This window comes from Lutzomyia longipalpis, chromosome 1, assembly GCF_024334085.1.
Source record: "Lutzomyia longipalpis isolate SR_M1_2022 chromosome 1, ASM2433408v1".
NCBI classification, from domain to species: domain Eukaryota; kingdom Metazoa; phylum Arthropoda; class Insecta; order Diptera; family Psychodidae; genus Lutzomyia; species Lutzomyia longipalpis.
Window position 1 is genome coordinate 50,049,676 of NC_074707.1, and position 20,083 is coordinate 50,069,758.

General features: G+C 34.6%; 1 protein-coding gene across 4 annotated transcripts; it reads right to left on the reverse strand.

Moving 5' to 3' along the window:
- Positions 1–12,867: 12,867 nt before the first annotated feature.
- Positions 12,868–18,918, reverse strand: LOC129788152 (YY1-associated factor 2). Of its 4 annotated transcripts, none has more exons than XR_008750295.1 (3): positions 18,589–18,910; positions 15,670–16,413; positions 12,868–15,575 (listed from the first exon to the last, which is right to left on the reverse strand). XR_008750295.1 is itself a non-coding variant. In XM_055824182.1 (2 exons), the coding sequence occupies exons 1-2, from the start codon at positions 18,725–18,727 to the stop codon at positions 16,079–16,081; spliced, it is 474 nt and encodes a 157-aa protein (XP_055680157.1). In that variant the 5' UTR covers positions 18,728–18,918; the 3' UTR covers positions 12,868–16,078. The 4 variants fall into 4 exon arrangements, 1 of the variants encoding a protein (XP_055680157.1); XR_008750294.1 differs by having other exon boundaries at positions 12,868–15,606; XR_008750293.1 differs by having other exon boundaries at positions 12,868–15,611.
- Positions 18,919–20,083: the final 1,165 nt, after the last annotated feature.

The following is a 20,083-nucleotide window of genomic DNA, read 5'->3' on the forward strand; positions in this document are numbered from 1 at the left end:
AAGTCGTGAGCTGCGAGTAATCTTTGAGAGATGGTGGTCCTTTGTCGAAAATAAAAAATGGCAAAGAAAAAATTCGGAGAAAAGATGCAAAAGCAACTACGAAATTACTGCGAAGCATTCTTTTTCATTGAACATCAAGCAGGAGTCACGATATAAAAGGGAACTGGGGAGAAAGGAAGAGACCGGGATGGTGAAAAGAAAAAAAAATGAAAAATATCACATCCTGTTCTTTTCTTCCATCGAAGAAAGTACAATAGTTCGCCTGGCTTGTCTTTTTTTCTCACATTCAATACACTTTCCTCCTGATTCTTCCTTCATCCCCCGTCCCACGTCCTTTCTCTCCGTGATTATTGTACTCAACGTATGTCTCGAATTCTCCTCTTTTTTCCCTTCATGTTCAATAAGTTTTTTTTCTGTTACTTTTGCAGCTCGCAGCAAAGTCATAATGAAATTGACAGAGAGAGAGATTTTTTTTTTCTAAAAAATTTGTTCCTCCTGTTCGCCTTTCATATCGTCCTGACGGTCCTGACACTGAATGGGCAAAAGATTTAAATTCATGTGACATCGGAGATGCGGAGGACAAAAACACCCCATCGCCTTTTATCCCAAAAATGTTGTGTATATAGCATCGAAGGAATTTCAGATTGACTCACAGAAACTATCACACAAAGAAGGACCCACAACTAGTGCACAGAAGTGCCAAAATTCCTTAACATCTCCCTTCCTCAGGTGAGAGAAATTTCAACCCGGGTTTGTGCTGCACAACCCAACCATGCACTTTAGCAACCCTCTCTGATGGTTCCCGTATATTTTTTTTTGTTCATCTCTCTCCTCTGCTAAAAACCATCTCGGGGAGGGTTGAAGAGAGTCTGGTGCGAGTGTGAAATAAAATAAATTACAGAGGTGTGCAATTCTTTCTCCAATGTTGAAAATGAAAATCCTTTGCAGGATTTTAGGGGTGCACTCACAATGGCACAGGATAATTCATCATTGCATGAGGATTCATTATTTCTATTATTTCAAAAAATTGCAATGGTAATGAAAAGTTTCCGTATTATGTGAAATATTCAATGAGAAAAATATTCTCAATTTGAGGAAAAATTGGAAAATCTAATCACAGAATCTGGATTTTTGTTCATGAAGAAAGAAAAGCTGATTAGTGGAAGTTCCTGACTTGAGTTTTAGCTCATTTTCAGCGACAATGGAGGACTAGGTGGTACTAGGTGTCTCCATCTTGAATTACCTTTAACTGCAATTCTATAATTCAGTTAGAAAATGCGCCAAAATGCTCAGAATTTATAGTCTAGCTGAAGCAATATTTTTATATTTTATTTTTGCATCATTTTAAAGAACAATGGAGGCGCCAGGTAGTTCCAAAACAATCCTCTTTATAAGCATATTTTACGTATAAATTAAATTTAATTCAGACCATGTTTGAGGAAAAATGAGAAAGGTCACAGAATTCAATCTTATTAGTTTACTTTCAGTTCTAATTGGTAGTGTGACTAGAACCAGACGTCTTCATCTTACAATTGATAATTTTAAAGTACAGTGGAGGCGCCTGGTTAGTCCTAAATGTATTTTTTCTATATTTCCTGTATTGAAAAATTATCCAGAAATTGTTAAGTAGGTATTGCTTCTTAATTTTTATGACTTTTTATGATATTTTTGACTTTAAAAGAATCATCAAGAATGGCTTAAAGTACATTATATGGAGGCGCCTGGTGCTCCAAACTTGATCGAATTGTTTGAGATATATTTTAAAATAATAAATTACTTATTAAACAAAATTAAAATGATCATTAAACTAAAATTCTAATTTCTAGACTTTATTCTTTTCTCAAGACTCAAACTCTTATCCTTTAAATTCTTTTATTCAAAAATTAATTAAGACAAAATTACTCGAAGCATATTCTCTTCAGAAATTAATATTTATTGTAAAGTTCAAGATGCATTAGAGTACTTATTTTTTTTCTTTAATAAATCCATCGGCAGTCTCTTCTTTGCATTTTCCATTGATCTGGCTTCCTTCTCAATCTCCCCTCTCTTATTTCCCCCGCAGTGTCCATTCTATTCACATTTTCTTCTTGTCGGGTTGATTTTTAGCTCCATTTGAGTGTCAAATTTCCGACTGCAATGTCCTTCTGATTATCTCGATCAGATGGATGGTGAACAAAAGAAATTTCTGCATGACAGATGGGGAGAGACGACAGATGAAAGATTGCAGACCAGTGGAGTTCTTCTTTTTTTTTTCTTTTGCTCTGCCTCTTGTCCCCCCATCCTTCGGCAAGAAAGTTGAATCGACAGCCACCTGCACATCTTTTTTTTTCCTTACGCTAAGTAAAAAAAAATACTTGGCGTGTGTGTGAGTGTTTAATGAAGGTGGGGCCGAGGGGAGGGAAAACTGATGAAGAAGTGGAAAAGAAGTATATGGAAAAAAAAGTATGACAGGGTTTCCAGCATGAAACTCGCCTATGGAGTTTGAAACCAATACAGACGACGAGTGAGGCAAAGGAAAAAAATTCTTAATACCAGCCATGCATGGCGCGCATATATGTGCTGTGATATAGATTAAAAATATATATACCTATATGTATGTAGAATGATATATCTAAGAGGGAATATTGGTATGGCGGAGAAGAAGAGAATCTGGCTCCGTCGTCGATTCTTCTCTCTACACATTCCCTCCGTCTTGTCGGCGCGCGGAGAAGCCACCAAAAGCGTCGTCGTTGTATGACTCTCTCGCTCTCTTTCACGAATGTATATAGCAAAAGCTACATTATATATAGTGTGCTATGTATATCGAGGAGAGCCATCATTGACTCCATACACAAGCACATGCACACACACACACCCACAGGGATCAAGTCTGGGGAAAAAAGCCACCCTGTACATGGAATTGAAAACACACCAACACACTCTCATATGACAAGTTGCTTTAGAAATTTTAGCTGGCAACCCCAGAAAGTTTTGTTTTGAGCACCACGCCGTGGTATTGAGCGAACTACGCCATACTTTATGGGTGAGGTATGCCCATAGTGAAGCATAATGTTGAACCACATAGCCAAATGGTGGGTAAAATGTGAAACTTTCTGGCGCGAGAGCACCCATAAAGTATAGCATAATGCGCATCACAGGCCCAAATGGACGTGAAATGTGGTACTTTCCGGTGGAGCGCCCCATGGTAAATGGAGAAATGTCAAATTGACAGGCGTGTACAGTGAAATTCAGTACTTTCTGGGCATTTGGAACGGGAATACAGTCGCCCCCATGAAGTATCGTATTCACCGCCAATGCAAGCGAATGTGCTACAAAATGGGATTCATCATGGGGTAGACAGTGTACACTAGATCGAGTAAGATGGCAGCGCTGTAGATGGCGCAGTGAATGGCGTGGAGGTACGTGGTTGAATTGGTTGGATGTATTTACAATGCTATAGAATGGTATACGAGGCGGCCCCGGTTTCATGCAGTTCCCCCCATGTTAAAGCTGAACAACGTCTTTTCGGGATATTACCGTTTTGGGGCCGGATTTCAGGATCCAGGAGCCCAAGTTTTAAGCATTTTCTTTACCTCCAAAAAAACATCTTTTACCTCTAAATACTTTCCTTCTACTGCATTTTTACTGCAAAACGCACAACGCATTCTAACGTCCAAATTATCCTTTTTGCTCTTTCCTGCAACTTTCCTGAAAAAAGACAAACTTTAAAGCCACTCCGTTCTAACAAAATACAAATAAAAAACTTTCAACAAAATAGATTTTCCTTTGCGCACATTGTTTTTCATCGTAGTTAAAATTCACGCAGTTCCGCAATATCGTGTAAGTTCAACTTTAATATCAGATTCATTATATGTACTGCGCTGTACTCTGCATTATATTTTTTTTTGAAAATAACATTTTCATGGCTTTTATCGATAATTTGGGCAATAAAATTTTTTAAATGCCAAAATAGCATTTTTTTCCCCAATTCGTGATCCAAAAAACTATTTGAGAACCTGCAACGAGGTGCGAAATGATAGTCGCGAAAACGACTCCTAAGCAGTTATTGAGAGCGCGGTATGAGCAGGGGTTTGGAATGAAAATTAGAACAATTATCGGCGTATCTCTTGTCCGGTACATCTTCTCATTGGAGGGCCTTTTTGGCGTCTTCCTTTTTGCATAACATGGTGAAGCTTCTCTGTGGGCTCCGATGGTCTTTAATGTGCGTCAGAATCACAGAGTTGATGATGCCGTAAGAAAAATAGATAAAAAATTATCAATAAAGAAATTTCAATTAGGAGTGTGAAAACTTTACGTTTTCCAGCTTGTTTGTGGTCCTACTGCAAATACCGAGTAACAAAGCCGTCCTACTATGAAACGGTCTTTAACGAAGACTTTCCTACTGCGAGGTCTGACTGTAATTTTATGTTTTTCTTCTAAAGCTCTAAAATATTTAAAAAATTAACTAGGTATTGCAAATGTTTGAAATGTGCTAAACGAACTAACGGGGTAAATAGTTAACAAGTATAGAAATAGGGACACGTCATTAAATTTTAAGGAATTTAAAGTACTTTTCATCCGAAAAAACTAACGAGCAAAACTTAATAATTTAATTTTTAGTCCTTCAACTAGTTTTCAAGAATCTAAAATGATTTTTTCATTAGGGGAGTCTAATAAAGTCACTAAAGGGTTTGGAAAAAGCCAAAAATATCATATTTCCTAGCTAGATAAAACAAAATGATCTGAGAAAGAGTTGTAGGGCAGTAAATTTCCTAAAGAAATGAACAATACATTTCGCTTTATTAGTTTGGGAAATATAATAATTTAAGCTTTTTCTAAACCCTTAAGTGACTTTTTTAAACCCGGTCTCCCCTACTCCTATTAAGAAGAAACTTATATGAATTAAAACATGAAATCCAATTGATTATTGTGGTAAATATTTAAACAATTCAAAGAACTACAGTCCGTGAAAAACTGACAAATAAATTTCAAAAGGAAAATTATGAAAATTTTACACCAAAAGTTTATCTAAACAAGAATTAGAATATCTTGCTACGAATAAAAGTTCTTTTTATCAAAAAATCTCAATCTAAACTGGAAAATTTTTTGCACAACTCTGTATTTAAGGTGGGGAAAGAAGGAAATTAATATGCATTCATGCAAAATAGTTTTGAATTAATTTAATACACTTACACAATATATATTGCACAGTGGAAAACACGCATCATCCGCACTGAGAGCCTGATGCGGGAAATGGGTGGGATGTGTGATGGCAGAAGAGGCATGACGATGATGGTAGCCAAGTGGCACGTCCTACAAGAACCGGCTACTGGACATCGTGCAATGTTCTTCCCCCTTTGAAGCCATTCTTCACACCATTATTATGATAACTTTTGACCCCTTCACACTTTTCACGTTCGCGAACAACGATCGATGATCCACCTCGACTTCTTTTATCACATCCACATAATCTTCTTCTCTATACATATACCATTAGCTTTAGCCACACGTTTTAGCTATTGCTGCTTCGTGTACAAGTTAGCCAGGCATTGGGACCCCATATACTTAGTTGGAGAAAGCAATCATCCATGGAAATATCTTAAATATTAGCACCTTAAACATGATTTATGTATCTAATACGTTTAGAAAGAAGAAGGCAAAGTATTCGACGATAAGAATGTTTTGGATGCAGCATCTTCACTTAAGAAGAAGAAATTTAAAAAAAAAAAAGAAAAAAAACGAAGAATTCTCTGTGAGAGCTAAAAGCACTTGATGTGCGATTGTGAGAAAATGCACGGCAATGTCTTTCACATTTTGCTCTATCTCTGCTGGGCCATCGAGCTAGAATAATATTTGCCAGGAATTCACAAATGCTGCTATTGACTCTGCCCGTCCAAAAACAAGTCGGGCTTGCATATTTTCATCGTGGTCTCACCCAAAATGCCTAAATGCTTAAAATATACACAATGTGTCGGCTACATTGCGTTTGCCATTGCTCCGAGAGTTTACACATATATCCGCTTAGAGACACCAAATACAGCACACATCCGACACTAAATAAAAGACAGACAAAATACGCCTCGCTCGGAATATTCTCTATCTTTTTATAGGGTAAAGAATGCCAACATGAGGCGGTTCTTTTGCACCTCACATGTTTTCGTTTTATTTCTGAGTCTTGGTTTAGTTTAAGGTTTAATTAGAGAACAAGCAGGGCTTTTAGAGAAAAAAATCTTTTAGAACTTTATATGTATGTCCTTTTGGGGGCGTCAAGCAAGAGTCGTACATTTTATTAAATTTCTTCGAAAGAATCACAGCTAAAAGAATCCTCAAAATTTTTTTCTGAAATTCTTTGAATAAATTCTTTGGTCTTCCTACAGAATAAAATTGTTGTAAGATTTCGTTTGGAATAATTTACACATCCTAGGTATCCTTCCTAGGCTAGCGCCCTATACGTGTTCCTTTAAAATTTTACTCTTGATTTAAACAGAAACTAAATTAAAATGACAAAGCTCTTTAAAGTTTTTTTTTTTAAGAATTGCTTAAAATTAATTAATGTATTCTTCTTTTTTAACCAAAGATTCTAACTAGGTTAAAAAGAGAATGACTTAATTAATATTAAGAAATTCTCAAAGAATAAGTTATGTCAGAATTTTTTTTTTGTTTACGTCAGACGTAAAAATTTACTATAGTCAAAAATTGATCAATTTGAATTCTTCAACTAATAAAATTGAATTTGTGACAATTTTTGTAATAATTATACGAGCTTCAGGGTAAGAACTTTAATAGGTAAAACTTAAAGTTCTAAGTCCTTAAAGTTTTTATTATTTCTTGATATTTTAACATGAGATTTGAACTAAAAAAAAAACTCCTTTAACTAGAGAGCTTTATCTTAAATAAAACTGCCCAAAAATTACCCAAAAAAGCCTTACCAAAGTCTGGAACTTATCTTGAAAATCAAACTATTCGCAAGATATCATATCAGATTGGCACAATTAAAATGTTATAGAGTTGACTAGTATAGTAACTGGTTACACTTGTCCTTAAAGTATTGCATAATGAATCTTGCATTTTTGCATGAACAAGTAATGAAAGATTTTTTTTCCATTTAAGACACCTTTTTGGCATAGCAGCATGAAAAGCTCTATGTGGAGATAAATCAAGATTGAATCATCTTGTCTTCCTCTCATAGTTGATAACTTTATTGGAATTCCAGGGGAATTCATCATGTTTTATTGCAGAGACACTCGTAGGTTTCCATATTGGCATTTTTCTGTGTGTGACCATTAATCCGGGGCGATGTAATCTCTTTTGGTGTCTCTCTCCGGTGGCACAAGGAGAGGAGACATAAAAATTTTCTTCGAAAGACGAGCGAAATGGTTGTAAAAGAAGTGTTTCATTTGTCAATCCATGTGATGTGAAATGGCCAATTAAAGTGGAGCTAAATGCATCAAATTGCTGCATGAATTTGATGTCGCAAGCGTGACCAGATATCGGGGCACGGGTACCTTACTTACCGCCAACCATACACGCTGAGTACTGCGATGGTGTTCTGTCCATTGAAAAGACAGCGAACCTACGGGTATGGGGAGATAAGAATTGATATGGCAGTGAGTTTTCTATGCGGCGTATATTTTCTCTCTCTTTTTTTTCCTCCACCAAACATTACTTTGGTATACACGCGCTCCTTTCGTGGCGTCCTTTACCCCCTTCTTCGACCCTCTGGGTATATATATACCCAGTCGGCAAACATTGAGGGAATTTTTTCTATATATGAGCACACTGCATAGTTTACTAACTCTTTTCGCATTTCATTTGCCTCACCACCCCGCGCCAAACATTTTCTCAGCAGCAGCAGCATTTGGGCATGAAGCGGACGGCTTGAGGAACGCGCATACATACATAGTTGTGGTGCTATAGATGGTAAATGCAATGTGAATAGAATTAAAGGAATTCCCATGAATGGGGAGATGTCGTAGGCACGAGAAATTTTGTCGGTTTAGTTGGAAAAAAATCTTTTTTTGAAAATAAGAAAAATGTCTCAAGAGGGAATTTGTGTAAAAAAAAATTGTCTTCTGTACTCGAACCAACGATATTTTGCATCTGAGTCTAATGCTCTGCATATTGTGGTTTGATATTCCTTAAAGAAAACCTCAAAAGATTTAAATTTTATGCAAAAAGGGCTGATTTTCGTGGTGAAATCAAACCAATGGATTGAAAATAGAGGGTGAAAGTGAATAAATCAAAGGTTAAGTCTTGCAAAAAGGTGATAAAAAAATACCTCTATTGAGAGGGAAAATATTTGTGGAAGATTGGAAGTATACTTTCCATTCGATTATGAAAATTTATGCGTGATTTTTCTCACGAAAATGATACTTTTCCTCCCATCATCGTCAATTTTCTGTGTCATTTCTGCACAACGACGACACTATTCCCGTTAATCAGTTGCCCGCGTCTTCCGTGTAAGATAATGCCAAAAAGACGTAGAAGAGATTATAAAGATGAAGTGAGAAGACTCACAAATATCTCTCTGTCAATTGTATGTGACACAGAGATTTAATCATATGGGGATTTATGTGCATTTGAGTTTTATGCTGAAACCATCGAAAAGATGCATAAGTAAATGATTTTTGTTGCCTCGACTGGTTATTTGTGGGGCAGGGGGCGGGGGGGGATTAGGAGTATCTCTAGAATGTTGCTAGATTAGTAGGATATGCCTGCAAGATATTCATGTATTGAGTATAATTTGCATTAAGCATTTGGACATATAACTGTTGCGTTTAATGATAAGGAAACTACAACTAAATATTATTGAGGGTTGAATCGTTATTTAATGCTCATTGATACAACTCATGGGGTTAATCATATATTTGTGATACAAAATACTATAATATGAAGGACAATAGTGTAGGTGGGCATGATGTTCTATTCGGTAAAGGGAATTTATTCATTTCAAAGCTTTCGCAATATTTTTCAAGAATAAAAATAAAATTAACAAAAAAATGTTTATAATAACCGAAAAAAATCAATAAAAATCATTTTTAAAAATTTTAAAAATTTTTCTTCGAGATTTAGCTGTAATACATTGAGAAAAAATGAGATTCTTGAAAAAAAATCTCTTGATTTTATTTAAATTATGACTCCAATAAGAATAAGCTGAAAAGTTCGGTTTTTCCTGCACATTTTTTTGATTTTCTTCAAGATTTTTTTTTTAATAGTAAATTTTATAGAATTTTATTAAACACGAAAAGGAATAAAGCCAAAGAAGTTTATTTTAAGATAAAACTTTGAATTAAAAGAAAAATCTTTAAATAGTTCTACTTAGAATTTTTTCTCCTTCATCAATAAATGAATGATGATCCAAGATAATAATTTGATCAAAAATTGCTTCACATTACTCCACCTTCCCCTATTTAAACAGGCAAACAATTATGATATTTTCTTGCATAAAAAAAAGATATGAAACAGAAGATGAAGGGGCAAAAGTCAATGCGGGGAAACCACGTGAAAAATTTGTATTTTTCCACGTGTTTGAAATGAAAATGTTGTACATTGATATTCAATTTTATTCTGACTTTCATCTCTTCCTCCCCCGTTTGTGACGTTTAAAGGGACTCTCCCCAATAGAGGGGTGAACACACCCCTCAAAATGTTGGACAGTTTGATCGAAAGTTACTACGCGCGAGGATGAAAATGTTCAATGTGTGTAGCACATTCAGAATAAAATCATAATATTGGAAGAGAGAGAAAAAAAACAGCTCTTTGGATATGAGAATGTTTTTTGGTAAAAAAAAATAAAAATAAAGCACGAGAGGGTGGAGGGTGAAATGTACAGTAAATAAATTCACCTGCTGTATTTTTTTCACCCTTATATTTTTTTCTCGTGCCGCGTGTTTGGGTTGATTCGAGGGTGGCGCGTTTTCTGAATTATTTTCCATCAAGCTCAATCAAATGCATCGCGACGATGGGTTGAGGGTGGAAATGTGGCTGTGTGTGGGGGGGGGGGGGAAAGTTAGTCGATGGAGTGCAATTTTAGCCATCAACAATAAATAATAATAAAACATCTGATTTGACTTTGATCGCTTTTTGAAGGATTGTTAATCGAAAAGTGCTGTAAATGTTGAACGAGTTTAAATTTAAAATTCCCATGGCATAAATTTGTGCTTACTCTCGGCACAAAATTTTCACTCTAGCGCGTGCATTTTGAAGGTTTTTTTTTCTGGTTGGGGGTTGTGGGTGGTTATATTTCATTTTTTTGTTGTTGCCCTGCCTGTCACACGGAGGAGAGAATGAGTGATTTCCGGATGAATTGAATAACTCTCGATGGGGTGTAAATTTTCTATATTGTACTCCTCATTCACTATTGTTTAGCTTGGTTGAATTTCCCCAGCAATTCTCCCACCCACGTCCCCCACAAATGGTATTCCATATATTTTCCCAGTATACAATACCGCACTCTTTTCGTGTGGGGGAGGGAAGAGGGAACGAAGAGAGTACCCCCAAAAATGGTGACGAGAGTGAAAAGCAATTTTCCTACGCGAAACTTTTAGAATTTCTGGAATTTCTTAATTCCACGTCCTCTCTCTCTGTGTGAATTCACATCCCAAACCCCGATATTCTCTTTCATTTTTCCTGTGTCAACATTTTCGAAAATGTCGAAGGAAGTACGTATAAATAGTAGTGGGGAAGGGTGGCTTTTCATTTTCCCAGCGAAGCTCTCGAGAATTCATGAGATTTCTTTTAGATCCTTTTTTTTTCTTACCATCCTCCACTCTCTCTGTGACAAAATTGATGAAATGTTGGCGTAGAGACAATCTCCACAAGAGATTCTTCGGAGATTTTTCTTCCTGTGAGTTTACTTTACCCACAAGTTTTTGATTAGTTTGTACTTTGAGGCAAACATTAGAACAGAAGAAGAAAAAAAATCAAAGCTTTACAAAAATGTTTGCTCATATGGCGAATTTTAAATAATATTTGCCCTGCAGAATTTTTACACTGAAACATTGCTATGCTATTTATACTTTAAACAAATGAATCAGGAACTCTCTAAAATAAAAAAAAAAATTCCTCCTTTTTTCTTCAAACTAAAAAGAAAGGGGGCCATATGCTTTGTTATCAGGGTAAATGGAAAAAATGTTTAGGAAACAAGAAGAAGCAACAACAAAAAAAATGAAAATTGCATTTCAACCCTCCGTGATTTACATCCCTCTCGTGCACTAAGCATTTTTGTATTGTAATTTATGTATGAAGACGTTTTGCCTGGAAGACGAGGCGGGTAAGAGAAGAATATTATTCGGAATAGAAGGAATCCATTTGTTGCAAAGTCACTCCACCCACGCTCTTCCACGCTTTTTTTTCTCCTCTTACTGCTCCACTTTACCGTCCACATTGCCCAAAGTAGTGGGTGGGCGGCGAAGGGGGGGGGGTGAGTTCCTCTTTCTTCACCACCACTAAAAGCTCGTGTGAGGGAGGGCAGCATGGAAAAAAATCCCCAACGCATGGAGAAAAAAAAAGAACGGAGAATGATGGACAAAAAATGGGTGATGGAAGTGGTGGGTGGGTGTGAGAAAAGAGCAGCCAGAGAAAGTATTTGATGATCCATATAAATTCCAATTTGCCTGCTATATTCTCTCCTTCCGCCCTCCGTAAACTGCCAAAACCACCCCCTAAACTTAGGGTGTTTTTTTGCGCTGCAAGAAGAATAGTTTTTTTTTTTAATCTAGGAGATAAAAATATATATTAAAGGCTCATAAAATGCTGAAGAACTTTAATTTTTAATTCAGAATTTTGTGACTTGGAATTTAATCCTTTAAAGCCATTCAAAATAGAGAAATTTATTTCAATTTAATGGTAAATAGAAAAAAAAAATACAAAAATTCCTGAAATTATTTAAAGAAAGCTTTCAATTTTTATTTAATGTGAGATGGAGGCGCCTGTTTACTGAACGAAGAACTTTTTGCCAAAAGAATTTTACTTGAACAATTAAAAGAAATTAGAAGAAAAATCAGAATTCGATAAAAACAAGAACCAATAGATTTAAAGAAGTGAAGGCTACACCAGGCGCCTCCATTGCAATGCGTACAAAACCTTTGCTTAATTTTTAATCTTCTCAAAAAATTCAGCAATTAAACTTCTTATTTATTAAAGATATTCTTCTGTCCTCACACTTACTTACCTTCCACCATTCACTTCTATTTCCACCCACAAAAAATAATTCGATATGCACTAACTCACTAAGTGTTCTCGCGAAGGGGAAAGAATTTTTTTTTCGGGAGATTTATGTGGACGGTATTTTCATTAGCGTGTCGATGGAAAAAAAAGAAAAACAATTTGGGTGAAAGTCGCAAAGAGACAAAGAAGTTTGGCAGGGAAAATTTTCTCACCCCCCTTTCAAATATTCCACGACGCGGGAGGCTTTTCGAAGGGGGGGGGGCGAGGGCATTGTTTTTCATTCGGGCACAGGGAATGCTCCAAGACAAACATCAAGCACCAGCAGAGCAACAATTGCGAAATGAGTTATAGGTATGGGGGTGGTGGGAAGACAACAAAGTGGTCGGGGTTGGTGGTGTGTTTTCCATGGAGGCAGCAAAGAGGGGGAGTGATGTCAGTGCTTGAGACAGAGAAAATGTTGAGAGTGAAGAGCAAATTCAATTTTCCATCTTCTATTTTACTTGCAGCGTATTTTCCAATCCTCTCTTTTTCCCTTTTAAAGTTCAATTTAATACCATTTCTACATACAACGCATACACAGCAGCCTCTTCTTGAAGCATGGGTTTGGCTCCACTTCGGCGAAATTGTCTTCAATTCCTCATTTTCTCTCTGCCAAGAGAAAGATTGCCTGATTGGGCGGGAGGTGGGGTGCAAAGTGTTGAGGAGACATTGAAAGAAATATTTAATTTAACAAATAATTATTTTAGCATCTTCTTCCTTTACTATAAAATCATAAATTTTATTTTTCTTTTTTTCCTCTTTGCCATGCTATGTGATTTTACATTTTTTTCCTTGAAATATTTCTATTTATTTAGATTATTTACTGATAAAAATTATTGTTTTTCATTCTAGAAAATAAAACTTTTTTTTTTGCTATTTCATCCCCTATTTTTTCATCTTTAATTCTAATATAAAATTTTATTTTTTGTGGGGCCTCAAAATGGGCAATATTGTGGTACAAAAAACGGGAAAGAAAAAATATTCTTGCTATGCATTTTTGAGATATTGATTAATGGGTGTTTCTATTCCTTTGCCATTTGTTTTATTTAAATATTATTTTTATAAAATAATATTATGAGAGTAGAAATTAACTAAATTAGTCACAGTGACACTTTACACAGTATTAGTTTTAATATTAAGTGCTTGTTTTTATTGTTATATTGTTGTTTGGAGGTGGGTTGACCAGAAATAATTTGTTATTTTTTATAAAATTTAATTTTCTAAATTTATTTCCAACTCAAAAATTAATTACAATCACTCACACACATCAATATATTTTTTTCAAATTCAATTTATTCACATTTTCTCCCATTTTTCACTTTAATATTCATTTAAATCCTCCTGAAAAGAATATTCGTTAGTTTTTTTTTTACTCCTTTTTCATTTTCTTCAAGACAGTGACCAAATAGAAGCTATAAAGTGGTATAGAATTTATTTTTACTTTATATATTCTTTGTTTTTTTTAGTTAATAAAAATGGACAACCCTCATTTTTTCCTCTATATAGAATATTCTTTTTTTTTATTAATCTTATTAGAAAATTATTTATATGGTTGTATTTGCTTTATTCTTTTTTATACATTTAAATTACATTTACACAAAATAATGACAATTTAAGTGAAATACAGAATTAATATATATATTTTTTGTATTTATAAACAAGAATAAAATTACGAATTGATTATTTTATCTCTTTTATTATATACAAATATCAGGGTTTTTTTGAAATTGAAATTTTATTTATTTAAATATTTAGATTCACCACTCACTAAAAACAAAATATATATAATTATTTATTTTAAATTGGCTTTTCAGTCGTTATAAATTGTACACAAAAAAGGTGAAATAATTTTAATAATTAAAAAAATCAATTTTAATTTAAGAGCAGGAATTTTTATAATTCATCCTATTTTTCGTTGCATTTAATATCCTCCTCAAAGGGTGATTTATTTATTTTTTTATCAACTTCATCTCTTGCAATCAAACACAAAAACACGTTGACTCTGTCAACACTGTTTATTTTTAATAATCAGTCTTGGCTTAAAGTAAAAAAAATGAAAATTTGAAGAATTTCATTATTCTATGTTTTCTTTTTTGCTAGATGTCCTTCGGATTTATTTTCCTATTTCCTATTTATTGTTTCATTTTATGATTTTTTGTCTTCTTTTTGGGGTTTGAAAAGGTTTGGCGAATTTTTTTTTTGCAATTTTATGTCCGAAAATTCACTTTTTTGTTTTAGGTTAATGAAGGAAGACAAATTAAACTTGGTTTAATTGGTGTGTGGAAAAGAATTAATCTGTCAATGAAAGAAGAGGTTCAGTAAAAGAGTTTCTAGTTACGTTCTGTGTCCTTAAGGGTTTGTAATTTTTGTGATTAGGTGTAAAGATATTTTTTTTAAAGGAGAAAGAGATGAAAATATTTTTTTTTTAAGGTTGAAAGTTTAATCATTTCTGACTGATGAAGGCCGTCTGATAGCCCAAAGTTCAAAAAAAGGTAATTAAATCCCAATACTTTCGAAATCATATAAATTCTAGCAGTTACTTTTACATTGAACTTGACAAAAAATTATGAATTTTATTCCAAAATTTCTCAAAATGTATTCAATTATACATATTTAATTTCTAGTTGAATTTTTCCATCTCTTCCTCTGATTGTCAAAATGTACGTGAAAAGGAGCACAGAAACTCATCCTAGAACTACTCTAACTGCCCCTTCTTGCTTCCTCTGACATCCCCTAATGCAAGAATAAATCTAAATATGAATAGAAATTTTTTAATGTAATTTTTTTTACCAATTACTTTACGCAAAAATGACTCGATGTCACACAGGGCGTCTCCTAAGAATGACCTTTGAGAACTGCACTGATTTGGCAGTGAATCAAATTTAATTAATTTTTAAGAATCTAACCCCAATAATTCCCATTTATTTTTCTTTTTCAGAAAATTAAAATCAGGCAGTGAATGCAAATATTACAAAATTCACGCTATGTATCTCTACACTCCTTTCGAAATTTTTAATAATATAAATTTCTCAAGTAGCACACTCCCCAATGCATTTTATAGTTACTAAATTTTATTTTATTTTATTTTATATATATTTTTATACACATTAAATATTCGAAGTTTCTCAAAATTGGTTTGCTTTCATTGAGAGAAATTTGTGTGGGTTGGAATCATATTTTTGTTATTTGGAGGAAATTTTTTCTTTACGATTTACAGCACTATGTATCTTATGTGTATGTATTTTTTTTTTATTTATCTTAAGTTATAGAGCTTCTTCATCGAATATCTCTCTCTATATCCACCTTCCCAGCAACCGATATGTCCAATGCTTGCAATGCTCTATGGGTTTCTTTTATGCTGTACTTGCTTTTTTTTAGTTATCTGTGAGCTGTCCACATGAAATGAAAACCATTTTGGTGCTACACTAAATTACTTTTTAGCATTTCTTATATTCTCTTATATATCCAAAATAATTAACTTACTTTTCTCTCATCTCTTCTTTCTCCGCTAAATTTATTATCACACCGTGTTTTTTTGCAATTTAATTTTTTTCTTGTTGCATTATAGATTTTTCTTCTTTTATTAATTTATTTTCTTTTTTTTTTAATGTCTCTCTATAAGGGTTTCTTTTAGTTTATTTTTTTTTAATGTTTTTTGAGCATGTCGTGCGTGATACAAAATGGATTTATGCTGCATCATTCACTCCTCTTGATGAAAGAAAGAAAGAAAGATTTCGCGCAGCTCAGGAATTTCTCTTCCGGATTCACCTTTAATTTATTTTTTTTCTCCTAAAATTCTCCTTTTTTGGGCTTCATTTTAACACTTATTTTTTAAAAGAAGTTTTTAGTGTGGGTGTTTTTTTTTAATTTGTTTTTTTTTTGTAGATTTAACTTAGCTACGCGAATCATTACTTTCACTCAAACTTTGGTCACTTGACTCACGTCGATTAACAATTGGTTTGGGTTTGTATTCCGTGATCACGACAGTCACGGAATTGACGGTGACCTCGCGTGTTTGGGCACTCGAGCGATCAACATTTTTCAGCCTAGCAAACTTCTTCGTGTGTTTATGCTTATTTCGCGAGGACATTTTTGCAGATGTGGAACCTGGCGGGGGTTTGGGGCCCGTGCCATTGGGTAGTCCGACACCTGATGATGCTCCAGGTAGGGTGGCGGCTTGCTGTGCAACCAGGGCTGAATTGAGGCGTGGTTTTCGCGTTGATGTACCTGCCACGAGACGTTTACATTTGAATCCTTTATTAAGGGTTGGGGCTTTTGGGGGTTGCTTGGTTAACTGTGGCTAAGACGATTAGGTGAATTATGGGGAGGAATAATTAGAATGATCTTAAAAGCAGAAGAATAGAGTGAATTGTTGAGCGTAAAATTCTTCGAGGAGTGAAGGTTTTTGAAGGTAAATTTCAGCAAAATTAATCTCGAAAATAAATAATTCACATATGGAACGAAATATTAGATAGAATAAAAATCCTCTTTAATTAATTATCCAACTATATATTTCAAATTTTCAATTGTTGATTTAACGAATTATAAGTGTTAAAATATTAAGAGGAATTATTTGAGATAAAAATCTTTATTAAAACACTTCAGAATTAAAATTACAAAAAAAAATCTTTCTTTACATTTTCTCTTTAAATTAATTAATGAATTTCTTTTAGCAGAGTTTGTCAGGATTAATCAAAGAAAGAAATTTTGAATTTAAAAAAAATCCTAAAGATTAATTTCAAGTAATAAGTATTCTCCTTATTTAATAATTTTCAGGTGTTGATTAATTATTTAAAAAGAAATCTTTTTTATAATTTAAATTAATCATTTATTCGAACAATGAGAATTAGGAATTTAAAAAAAATCCTAAACATAAATTTCTAGCAATAGGCAACCTCCTCAATTCCATATTATGAAATTCAATTCTCTTTTGCATTGCTCTGTGCGCAAATCAACCCTCTTGCATTGACAACCGCGCACCGGCGAAAAATTGCCGGGAAGATGTATGAATGGGCAACAATTGCCGGGCACTTTTGTGGACATTACCCCCACATATCAGGAAACATTCGCACTAATTGTTAATATCCCGGGGGTGGAAAAGTGCACGCAAATCCTTCCTCCATTTAACAGCTATGAGATTTTTTTTTCTACACGGGGGTGGTGCTTTTCACCACCCCTCCAAAACATGGCGTCGCTGCGTGGAAGGAGTGCGCTTGTTGTTTTCCTTTTGTATGTTGATAAAAAAAATTAAAACTCTCCAGAATTTTCTTATTAGCACTCCGCAATCTCTTTTCTCTGGGTCTTCGCAATTCTCACAGCAAATTCGCGGCGTAGTTTTCTTTTAAAAATAATTTACCCGCCGAGCTGTATTGATTTTGTTCTTGGGAGGGTATCTCACGTTGTGAGAATTTAGAAGGTTGTTATTTCCGTTCTTGGACATGTAAACAAGCAACGCGTAAACTTGGGGAGTTTTTCTCGGGGGGAGAAGAATTCCGAGATATGGAGAACGTTGATATTGGAGAGTTCAAGACGTCTATTTCCGTTCTCTTATCTTCTTTGCCAGCACACAACAGTGATTTCTGCCTTTGAGACACGCCAAGGGAGGAATTTCATGAGGTCGTATTCTTGGAAAGAAATGATAAGAAACTAAATGAAAATGGACGTGAGAGATTACGAAGAGACATTCCCCATTGATATACCATCCCTCAAAGCTTTTCTCGCATTTTTGATTTGAAGCATTCACAGGAAGAAAGAAGTTTGAAGCCTCTTTTTTTTTGGAAGGGCGTAGGTCGTTTAGGTTTCAATCTAACGAATTTTCATGACTTTCCCAGTGGCAGAAAGTCTATTTTCTTGCCATATCCCGATAAGAAATCCCACAGGGTGTAGCTGAAGGTGGAAATTACAAGGATAGAGCCTTGAAATGTGAATGAATTTATTGATTTTCAGGGCGAATGAGACAAAAAAGAAGGGAGTGTTTCATTGATTTTCCACTTTTAGGTCACTTTCAAGGGATATAGGCTCATTTTATAGGGTTGTGCATGATTTGAGCATAAGTAGATGGCTTTTGGGGGATTTTTTATAGGGTGTTTGGGTGGAAAATCCATTGGGAATTTGAGGAAAATCCACTTTTTACCATCGCACTATGTTGGCAACGTCAATGGCGCACCAATGCATTCATGTTTGCCACAAATCAACTTTTAACTTCACTGCTCATTTTAACCGACACACAGTCCATGGGATGCCACAGGAACCCCATAAAAATAAAGGGCGGGAATTTTGGAATTAGGCCATTGGTACAGTGGGTGGTTATAGGCTGTAGGTACATGGGGATGCATAAGTTTTCTTGGTGAAATGTCGCAAAAGGGGGCCCTCGCATTTGTGAAGTCTACGAAGTGCACTAACCTTTTCGTACGTCACACATCAAACACTTGAATGCTTCGGCTGTATTTCTGTACGTGCATACACTGCAATCCCAGAAATTGTCCTCCAACACTTTAGATTGACGCTTTGTTCGACGAATTGGGGACTTTTTGTGATCCATTTCGCTACACTTAAACCGCGATTTTGTCAATAAACTCGCGAATATCTGACATTGTTAGACGGCCATATTAGTTTTATAACTTTGCGTGTTTCTCGTCGGTGAGAAAGAAATGGGGTCTCCTCGCTCTTTCACTCTCCGCACTTCTCCGGAGAGTCAGGCCCATAAGCCTGGCTACCAAACCGTGACTGTTGGCTGAAAAGAAGCCACACTACCAGCACTGTGCACAGTCTGCCTTGCAACATGGCCGTTGGTTTGAATGAGAAAGCTATATGGTTGGCCCTTACCCGACTTACAATATGACTCGGTACCATAGAATCTAAAAGGTTAATGAGAGCAGAAGATTCTCTTCTGTCTTTCTTTCCATTATTCTCTCACGACTTATTCTCTCTTCTTAAAAAAATTCAAAAGATAACGTTCCTTTTGTTCCTAAAAAATCCTAAAATCCAAAAATTCAAAATTTCAAAATTAACATGAAAATCGTTTAAAAAAAACTCATTAAGATTTCACGTAAAAACCTCCATGGATACCTCCATGTGAGCTCTCGTCCAAGTCCGTGAGATGTTCGGCGGAGATGTGAAATCCACAAGAGAAACACAAAACAACAATGAGATGAACATTTTATACAAAATAATTTTCAATAGAGAAAAAGCAAAATAATTCTCTCACAGGGTCCAACAGCATCTCCCGCCGAGCTGAAAAAGATGAGATTTTTTGAAATATATTGAGAAATGCTGAGGACTTCCAAGTATTTCTCATCTTATGCGGCATTTTGAGCATACATCCCAATATGTGTATGATGTTTCGGAGAAGAGAGCGAGAGAGATTGGCATGTGTTGTATTCCATGTTCCATGGAACCGGAAAGGGGTGCACAAGTAGCTTTTCTTATGTTTTCATTGAATTAATTTTATTCTCAGCGAATTTTCTTTTTAAATAATGAAGAAATTAAATAAGACGCTAGATGTCTCTTGTGTAGGTATAAGCTCTCTGGTGGGAAAAAATTAATAACTGATTTTATCATTACAATAGAGAGAATGATTAAAAATTCTTATTCGGAAATTTTTTCTAATATGAATTTACTTTATAAGGAAACTTTTGAGACAGTTGACAATCATTTTTAACTCTTTCAATTGAATTTTTATTTAATTAATTTAATTGAAACAATTCTTTGATGAATGAATTATAATTAAAATAAAATAGGTACTTTAACATCAAATTTAAAGGTTTCCGACCTATTCTCTCAATTTCTTTTTAAATTCAAAATAAAATTTAATCATTTTTGTTCTTTCTAGACCTGATGAAGTAGGTAAAAAATTCTTAAAATATTTCAGAAAAATTAAACATAAAGATAGGAGTTA

What these genes read in the sequence shown, in the direction of transcription:
- LOC129788152 (XM_055824182.1), bottom strand. Translation starts at nt 18,727, where the DNA reads ATGGATCACAAAAAGTCCCCAATTCGTCGAACAAAGCGTCAATCTAAA. An exon ending in GATGTGTGACGTACGAAAAG is followed by an intron (nt 16,414 to 18,588) that starts GTTAGTGCACTT and finishes GTCTCGTGGCAG; the next exon opens with GTACATCAACGCGAAAACCA.